The 10445-nt window shown below is 36.2% G+C and overlaps 1 protein-coding gene across 1 annotated transcript; it reads right to left on the minus strand.

The window, feature by feature from the left end:
* Window positions 1-1043: 1043 nt before the first annotated feature.
* On the minus strand, window positions 1044-9987 carry LOC105059376 (uncharacterized). The gene is made up of 3 exons (XM_010942653.3): window positions 9727-9987; window positions 1577-1723; window positions 1044-1317 (listed from the first exon to the last, which is right to left on the minus strand). The coding sequence occupies exons 1-2, from the start codon at window positions 9847-9849 to the stop codon at window positions 1607-1609; spliced, it is 240 nt and encodes a 79-aa protein (XP_010940955.1). The 5' UTR covers window positions 9850-9987; the 3' UTR covers window positions 1044-1317; window positions 1577-1606.
* Between the last annotated feature and the right edge of the window lie 458 nt (window positions 9988-10445).

The raw sequence follows: 10445 nt of genomic DNA on the forward strand, positions 1-10445 counted from the left end.
CTACTGTAGAGTTGCGAGTTGCTTGAAAAGGAATTTCCTATGCAAGACTCTATCTTAGAACTGATTGGTTGATGATGGAGGGTGATTCGACTATAGTGGTTAGTTGGCTTCATAGACTGGAGGTATTTCCAACCTGCTTGTTTATGATATCAAGTTCTTGTTAGCAAGTTGCAGTTTCATGGATATCAAATATGTATATCACCAGATGAATAGTGCCGTTGATTAGGTGACAAGTTATGCAACCGATCACTCCAGTGACAATATCTAGATTAATGTGCCTGTTTTGCCAATATCCTTCCGACATAATTTTTTTCTGACTTTTTGGATTGTATTCATGTATATATATTGTATGAACATTCTGTCTTATCAAAAAAAAAAAAAAAAAAAAAAAAAAGCCAAACATGGATCAACCATGAACACCAAATAATGGAAGTGAAATTATTGAAGCACGTTTAGCTGTCAAACAAACCTCATAAACAATGAAGCATGCAACAATTTTATAAAAGCTAATGCAACAATTAAAGTCTACATTCACTAATTTCTCTAAAACAATATTTAAAACCGACAACTTGATTAATTCAGGCAACATACATAGTGGTGTGATTTTTAATTCTCAATTTTACGTCACTTACTATTGTGCAATCATTCTCAATTTTACGTCACTTAATATTGTGCAATCATTCTCATAAGAAATTAAAGGATTAGAAGATAAAAGAAGTCATCCTTAAACGAAACACACGATTTTAATATATTTGTTCCTCCCTTCTCCACAATTACTGTTACTTAAAGGTACGACCACATGGAATGTGGAATTGACAACTTCCACTTTCACCAGTACTATTAATAAAAAATTGTCATAAAAAAAATTTCCCCCTATTTTCCTCCTTTCAAATTACTGCAAAAGCTAAAAAATCCTGATTTGATCCTTCCTGTGAAGCCTTTATTTTAGAAGTTTTTATACCTGATATCCTATCATTTATTGTTACTGCTACTACCATTGTTATCCTACCAGCTCAAACTCAAAGGAACAGAACACAGTGGTCTTGAAAGGAAAGAAAACTTTTTGATGCAAAACAATTTCTTTGTTTCATACAGAGCAGACAAGCCTTCACTACTAAATGACCATTTGGTTAAGCAATCAAACCACCACCATTGCAGAGTTGATCATCAGCCCAAGTACATCAGTTCCACCCTCTCTGAATTGACTTATTGACCATGACAATACAGTGAAAGAGAACGTCCATCTCAAGTGTGGAAAGGAAAAAAGAAAAGTTCTCCACGCCCAAATGCCTTGGAGAAGCTATAATTCATCTGCACCTGACAGAAAATGAAAACCAATGACAGCATGTCATAAGTAATCATCTGTTTGGATACCATTTACCATAAAGAAACGCGATCATCATTTAATAGACAGGAAGGAAGAATAAAAGGAAGAAATTAGTGTACATCCTTGCACCAAAATGCATTTCGAGTAACATACTGAATCTCCCCGCTGAATGCAAGTTGGTCGCATAATATCGTTGTTACCATTGTTAAGGTTGGCATAATAAAATCAAACATCAGCAAGGAAGCAAACCTTGTCACTCAAAAAGCAACGCCATATTAGCTACTCAGATCCCTCCACTGTTTTGGCAGTTTCTACTTCCTTCAGACTTTCCAATGCTGTGATGCGCGCATTCAGAGCTTCATAGCGCTCATCAAGTGTTTCACAAATACCTCTTACCTGGAAAAAAACAAAGCATCAATTGCCATTCAACACAACTGCAGATTACGATATGTATCATTTATGCCGGCTAAATGATGCCAACATAAAATTAAAAGCACCATTTAACTCTGTTTGCCATTGAGTAAAGATTAACTTTCATTCATTCAGAGGAATAAATCATGTTATTCTTGAAATCAAGGAAAAAAAGAAAACCTAGAAAGTGTTAGTTTCCTTAAAACCAGAACCATAGCATTCCCACATTTTATGTAGTAAACCAACATGTGCCTTTTCATGTCTAAGGCTAGACCAATTCATTCTTTTGGGAGGTTAATGGTCCATACCATGCCAAATGATCCACTGAGACATAAAAGTTCCTCCCAGAGGAGAAAGTCTAGCATGCACAGCCACTTTATGGATTTGTATACACTGTAATCAGCAACATTAGTTCCTGTGATATCTACCTATCCAAAGAAGGCAAAAGTAAATGCAAGAGTGCTACATTATCTCAATCCATGATCACATAGATCATCACAGGTATTCCTACAACATGGTTGTTGAAGGGTGAAAGATGCCAAAGACTTGTTGGCATATCACACCTGCTGACAGCAGATGAAGCGAAGTTATTTGACACAATCTTGGGAAATGCCAGGAGTCCAAACGGCTTTCATTTGAATCAGTCTCAACATGTCACAAATCTCTCAAATATTTCAAAGCATGTCCACCAGATCTATCCCTAAAATTCTCTATTTGACAAGATAGATTATTTCTCAATCATCATGTCTCATCAGCGGGTCGACACCATGAAGTTTTCAAACAAGTCATGATGGGCACAGACTGCACAGCGCAAGGTAAAGCACACTATCCCACAATAAGGTAATGCATAAGCCTCAAGGAGCAAAGCACAATTTCAAGGATTTTTCCTTTCCTAAAGTAAATAAATGATCATGCCAAAAAAGTAACATTTAGGATTCTATTATCATCTGGCAACAGGAAACCAAACTTCACTTAGCATTGCGCTGTCACTTTATATGCCAGAGTTCACAATTTCACATGCACATGCAGTATATTAACGCATTAGGTGTAACATAATAGAACCTTCAATATCACAGTCCAATATCCGGCTTCATCACAATGCCATTATAAGAAACCATCACCACCTCACATTCTGAGAAGATTCTCTACTTTCCTTTGTGTTGCTTTCCTCTCTAGCTCAAAAAGGAGTGAACTTTATGGAGTGAAGTAGAGAAACCCCTTGACCATTTTTAAAAGGCGAGCATACCTTCTTGCTTTTCTATTTACTTTTGGATCCCAGGAATTTAACTGAATAGCAATGGAAGATCTCAAGTTCAGAAGTAGATAATGGGTTTAACAAGCTAATCTCTTCCAACTTCTTCCTTATTGTTGTAATGTAACATAAGCTAAAATCCTTTCCATATCTCTTTCCACTCAGGAGAAAAAGCTCTTCATGCATTAGTTGATTTTTCATTCACACAAACAGTCTGAAACTCTTAACATTTCTCCAGTGCAAATTTGATCTCATCTCTTGCACCTTCCTCGCTTCCAATTCAAAAATCTAATAGAACTTTACTGACTAAATCTCATTTCTACAATACAAATTCACACTCTCTTGCCAGAAGAATTTTTTGTTACTTAGTGCAAAAATAATAGATAATACATATCCAATAGAGTACATAAAAACAGTTTAAGAGAATGAGCTTTTGATGTAGATCTGATTTGAGAAATCAAATCTAAAAATCTGTACATCTTAATCAAAGAGATTCTGATAACAAAACTTGCACAAGTCCAGAATTTAGTTTTCAATCTACAGATTGTTTTCCAATATGTTATTTCCACAACTTATTATGGCTCGCTCAGGTTCACCCAATCATGTAATCCTTGAAATGACTGCTCTCTAAGGAAGCTCTGCTTTGCTTTCACTTCTATCCCCACTAGCGCCACATGCTCTCTTCCATTATAAAAGTGAGGTGAGCCCTCTCTTAAGTGGCTGATCACTTCTAAATGTGCTCCAATACATACGTGGCCTCAAAAACTTATGTTGGTTGGTCTAAACTTTATCAGTCCACCACCATTTGCATTAAACATCCATTAGAAAATATTGATAACCCTTAAAACAATACAAATTAAACTACTAGACAATCATAGTGTTTAAACCACAAGAAAAGGATTCCATGTTTTTGCATCTGCTACTCCCCCTTCTGCCTCTATATTGCATCATCCACCATGCACATGACATCATCTGCACCAAGTAGAATTTGGCCTTTTGACAAATTGGCTCTTCCTTTTGCAAAACACCACTTTCTCTGAGCAAATCACCTTCTTATGTAGATTGATTTAGCAATCCTTAAGGAGGAAGGGACAGGCCCCTCCAGCATAGAATGCATGCCATGCTAATTGCAGATCCATTATTAATTCAAGATGCTGACATCAGCACAAGCTCATGCAACACCTGCTCTTCAAAGAAATCTCCAAAAAAGAGGTTCAGGAGATATCGTGACCCTGTTATCACCTTGTCTTCTCCATTAAGAGATGGAGCATTTCTTATCGACCCTAATCATTTAAGGTCAATGTTCTCTAGAGCAAACGACTAGGAAGCAAGATTGACTAAACTGCTTGCATTATTCCCTGATCACCTGATTAGCGAAACATGAAATCCACAACATAGAGCATCTAGTCAAGATTATGATTTGAAGGACTGACTGGACCCTCTATCAAGGATGAAGTGTGTATTTTCTCATCATCTTTTTCCTCCAAAACTTCAATTGCTGTTGTTCCTTATGAATATGTTTCCTCATGCTTGCATGATTCAATAGAATGAGCATCACCTAAATTAATCCTACAATTAAAATCATCATTTAAACAAAAAGTTGGAAAAACCCTCTCAATCTTTGGTTAAGATTGCCATTTACCAAAACCACCATGTCTTCATTCTTACTGCAAACTAAGCCTTAATTATTTCAATTACAATTATTATGATTATTATTATTAGCAGCAGCAGCAGTCACCGCCTTAATTATTTCAAATTACAATTGTTATTGTTGTTGTTGTTGTGTCACACCATTTTGATGTGAAACCGATACTAGTGCAGGTGCCAAGATGCTGAACTCATCCATCCTGATATGCAACAACCGTATGGGTCTAACAATGCAACCCAATGATGCCATACCAACTGAACTGGTCAATACCAATGGTTTTTCCTTTTTTTCTTATCGATGCTGTCTGTTTCAGTGCATACCTCATTATCATTACACACATCGTTCTGATGGAAAAACTGCACCAGGTCCGAACCAGTATTCAAAACATTTGGTGGGATGTAGACTCATCAGAAGCATCTTTTAACTCTTGTGCCCAATTTATACCAATCATGTTTTCTTCACCAATCCTTAAAGCAAAACCCTTTCATTAATTGCATATTGAACTTGAATATTCAAAAACAAAAATCTCATACATGCATAACACTCAACTTTGCAATTTGCACCCTCCAAAATAAACAAAATTGTTTCTACCAGATGCCATCAAACCCTAAAATTGCAGAATTATATTACTACAGCATACACAACAAATATTCTTTTGAATAATCAATTTGAATCAGTTGTCATTAACAGTGGGCAGTGGCTGCTGAGGCTTAAAAAACACTTCACTGCCAGATTGGAAATTCTACAGCTCGACAAATATTGCAAAAAAAACATGTATTAGTGTGTTCGCACATGGACGTGTGTGTGTGCATGTGTGCCTACCTGTGTGGGTTGGTGGGGGTTCGTAGGCATCTATGGCAAAGTTTGTATCAAAGAGTAGAAAACTTGGAAGCAAGACTTTTATCAGAGGCATATAATGAGTAAAAGATAAAATTTTGAGCACCTTCTAGTATAGCTGTACATCATTCCAAATGCATAAATCCAGACTCTCTAATAAATGCAATTTACTATAATGCATGTTTTTTTTGTTGAATCAGTGAAGCAATTCTGAAGGTAATACTATATCAACATTATATTGATTGAGTCCTTAGACATTAAGACAAAATGCATAATGATCAGTGGGTATACAAAGGAAAAAATGTAAAATAAGTTGCAAGAAAATGACCATGGAATTTTGTACTATATAAATGGTGTGACATGACATAGTCATGCAAAGCAGGCAGAAATCAATAAAAAGAAACAATAATATAATGAGTTTGTTCGATCGTTGCTTTCAAATGACACTCATTTCCACCATGCGAGCAACTCATTAGCAAAGTATGAGAATTAATATAAACAACTAGCCTTATTCTCATTTTTGGCATCATGTAAGCGAAAGGGCATTGTTTTACACTTCCACCTCAATATATCAAACAATATCACCAACTGATTGAACATTCTTACATGTTGGTTATGTGAGACCTCACTTTAGTGTCACTCCTATAATTCTCCTAATACTGTAACTTCTAACTCTCCTCAAAGTCTATCTAAAATCTACCATAACATCCTCAACTTTCTTTTGTCTTGGTATGCTTATGGCCCTCCTTGCTCCATAAATTCTTATCCATAAAATGGAAATGGTCCAGTAATAATCTCATAAAATATCCGCCAATTGTACACTCTATCAAATGGACAGTTGACGCTCCAGATAGACACCTTACCTCTGTCCACTGTACTTCTGTATCACCTTACACTTTATGTCTTTGGAATTTTGGAGTGTCAATGCTTATAGACAATTTGACACAATGCAACACTGGAAGAAAGTTCGTGAGACTAAAACCTAAAGTGCCTTGCCACAGCTGTTAGAAGTCTCAGCACTTGGCACTGGTTTTAAGAGTGTCTGGTCGAACAATTTTTATTGCAAAATGACACCTATTTGATCCACATGCAGCTGTAGCTTATAGAGCTTGTACATGGTGCAAATTAATAAAAATCATGTTCAAAGTTCTTTCATTTCACTTGGGACATTAAAGAAAAACTGGACATGTGGGACATGTATAGGGGGCTGCCGAGATTATAACTGATGCATCCTAGAGTTTCATTATACCATGCATTCATGCCAGTCAACACATGAAATACAGAACATATGCTGCAGTCAAGGCTAACTGAACAGGCTTTATTAGACCTTAACTTTGAGATGAAAATATTTTAAGAATATTTTAAGGAGTCTTTAGGGGCTTTTGGACATAAATATATGTTGGTTTTGGAAACCCAATAATCCAGTGGATGCCTTCCTTCCATTGAGTTCTAACTGAACTAAATTGGAGGCATTATAGATGGCAACCATCCTTACTTTGGTGGCTATTAGTCAGTTACTTGTTTCCTCATTGGGAGTCCTTATGTGATTAAAAATGATGTCCAATTAGTCTCAATTTAGAGGATTTCGGTCAGCAAGTAGATCTAGCTTTTGACTCCTTATTTATGTACTCTGATGTCAGCAGAACTGCAGGCTGGTTAAATTAGTAAATGGGACCTGTGCTTTGGAGTCTTTGGAATTTGTAGGCAGAAAATATTAGTGAGACAAAGAAAGATTGAGGACCCCTTTCACTTTTCCCCTTATTCTTTTGCATATTTTTCTTTTCTCTTCTTAACATTCTTTTCTGTTCTCCTTCATTTCTCAATCTTCTACTTCTTCATGCCACTTATTCAATTCTGTATTCTGTGCTCTTTTTTCCTCCGTAAAATTACTCTCTGTGATACCTTTTAACAGTTTGTCAGATCTGAAAACAGATCTCCAACAGAACTGGGTTTTAGTCAAGGATAGATGACTGGCAAAGAAATCAGAACTGGGTTTTAGTCAAGCATAGATGACTGGCAAAGGACAAAGGAGGCAATATCATTTACTAAATTACAAAATTATTTTACAGAATTATGAACATAAAAGGATAATTTGGGCAACATGGTCAAAAAGTCAAAAGAACAACATTTTGAAAAAAATGTTTATGTTAGTAAGTTAAAGGAAGAGAAGGAATGGGGACAAATACTGAAGCATAGGAATCCAAAGAAGAAAACAGCGGGCTATGATGCACATGTTATAAAGGAGGTAAAGATCAATTTAAAAGGAAGCATTTCCTCAGTAAAAATGATACATTTTAGCCTAACTAATCAACTAAAATGAGAATACCATGGATGTTTTTCATAGTATGTGTGCACAAAAGCATGCATAATATAGATACAAATAAGGCATTTTTTTCACAAATACTTTTGATTATGTCCAGGGGACCTGTAAAACATCTCCTAATTCTTTCACTTCATAACAAATTTGCTACATCAACTCCATAACTTTCTAGACACAAAACAACAAGAAGCAAGACCATCTTTATTTTTCAGAACATATGCCTCTCCTTTATGTTGTACGATGCATCATGCTAATAACAGAGTGCCTAATCATGTATATCATATAACATCCAATCACTCCCACACACTCAAACAAGAAGGTGAAAAGAAAAGAAAATCCTTTAATATTAATATATCTCAAAAAATATTGGTCTATCCAAGTGATTGGAAAAAAGCAAAAAAAAATTAAGTAAATTACAAGGTACACCATGTAGAAGTAGGAAAAACACTTTCCATTGAAGAGAAACTTGACAAATCACAATATGCAAAAGATATGACCAGAAATTTAATATTGCACTAGAATGATTGTGAATTATTGCAATGAGATCCTATGGACCTATGCAGAAGGATCATTGTCTAAACAGAAAAGGGGCGAAGTCATACAATGGTTAAGGTATTCAAGACATAACATTAAAAGTCAATGATTGATAATATAGGGAAAGTTACCCACATGGATTCCTAATTAGTTTTGCTTTCTTTTTATCTCTCTACTAAAGTAGTTCCTAGTCATGAACAGAAGGTCAGAATAAGAAAACAAAGCAGGAGCTTCTCTCGATTTAGATTATTTAATACAAAGAGAGGTTAAAACATAATAATGCTCCTATACATTTTATCGTGGGATGGTAATGAACCTCATTAATAATGCTCCTCTGTGTATTATAAAATTAAAAACTAGATTAAAAGTTTTCTTTTGCTTTGTTATAGTGAACATCTATGGATACATCTAGCCTAATGGCACAAGAACAGAGTTATCTCAAGGAGACCAAAGAAAGACAGATAAATGTGCAGGACAAGAAGCACAAACCCATCATAGAGAACTCTGAACTCCTGTCTCACCACATCCACTTCTTTTCTCTCTCTCAATGAGTGTTTTGCTAATCAATATATTTCAACACCAGTAAATCCTTAAGTTTATAATTAGTATATGAATCAAAATTTTAAAGCATAACATTGTTGATCTCTCGCACACTTTCCCTCTTGTTATATAGGCAACAATTTCTTTTTCTATAAAAGGAAAAAAAGGGGTGAATCTGCCTGAATGTTTCAAACCATGTTAATGATTGTTCTCCCCAAAGATGGGAAATAAGAAGCAACAACAGATGGAACACACCAATCCTCCTTACGAACTTCATTTTCCCCATTTTCACCCCATCCCCATTTGGTTCCTGGGTTGTTCCTAGCCCATAAAATCAACAACCCTATCATATCTAGCCTTCAAAATCTTCATGCTAATATAGTTCTAAGATATTATTAGCATACCCTTATTCACAAGCTTTCCTCTATTCTGCTGAAAGAAATTTCAGATTGTTGGGCAAAAATAAATGGCACCCGAAGAAGAAGTAGCAGAGTGACAACCAAATTAACATAAAAGGTTCAAAGCATAACTCAAAAGCACGTTTGAATTGGACTGACCGAAGCACTGATCATTAAAACAAAAGAAAAAAAGAACATAAAAAAAACATATCATATACCAATCTTTAATCATTCTCAGGTCACCAAAATATTAAACAGAAATCGGAACAAAACTAAATTTTAGTAAGGAACTGTCCAAAACTAGAGCAAGCTAAGCCCTCCATTCGAACAATCCCATGACTCAAGAGGGCACAAAAGAAATAAAATGCACGAACGGGATAAAGCCGAGAACGATCCTCAGAATTGAATAGGTTATATAGAAGGAATGAAAGCAGAGAGAAAAGGAGGGGAGGAAGGGACCTTCTGGGATATGGCTTCGCGGGCGAACATGTAGTCCTTGTAGAGAAGGTAGAAGCCCAGGACGGATGACGTTGCAGCGCCCGCGAGGAAGGACGAGAGCCTCACTCGGAACATGAACCCCATCGCTCCTCCCGCTTGCGTGATCCCTGCTGCTCGCTTGCTTGCAGAGGGAGCTTCCTCAGTCCTCACGACGACGACCAGGTGTTCGATCCTTGGTCAGGTGCGATGGTTTTGGCTTTTAGACTCGCGGTGCACCGGGCACGCAGACATTTTTCGCCCTATTTCACCGCGGGTCGTGCCACATAACCATCCACGTGGACCTTTCTCATGAATTGTGATCTTTCCAGTGTCGGTCATGCGATCACCCGCTGTCCGTTTATCATGCAACGGTTACCATTGCACGACATCAATTCCCGAACAATGATTGTAAGACCGGATCTCTCCTATAAAAGCACAGAGAGAGTTTTGCAATTTTACATTGCAAAGAATATTGAAAAGATAAACTCTTACATAAATAGTCACGCTGATGTCTTATTTTTCAATTATTTTTCTAAAATTTTCTAATTTATATGTCCTTTTCAGAGAAATATTTTAGAAATTAGAAAATTGTGCATAAAGATTTTTACATAATTTGCAACTCCTATGTATTGAATCAGTGAGTGGTGGTCCATGTCTGATACCATTTCAGCTACCAATGAAATAACTAATAAAAGGATGAT

This window comes from Elaeis guineensis, chromosome 16 (genome assembly GCF_000442705.2).
Source record: "Elaeis guineensis isolate ETL-2024a chromosome 16, EG11, whole genome shotgun sequence".
In the NCBI taxonomy this organism is placed as follows: domain Eukaryota; kingdom Viridiplantae; phylum Streptophyta; class Magnoliopsida; order Arecales; family Arecaceae; genus Elaeis; species Elaeis guineensis.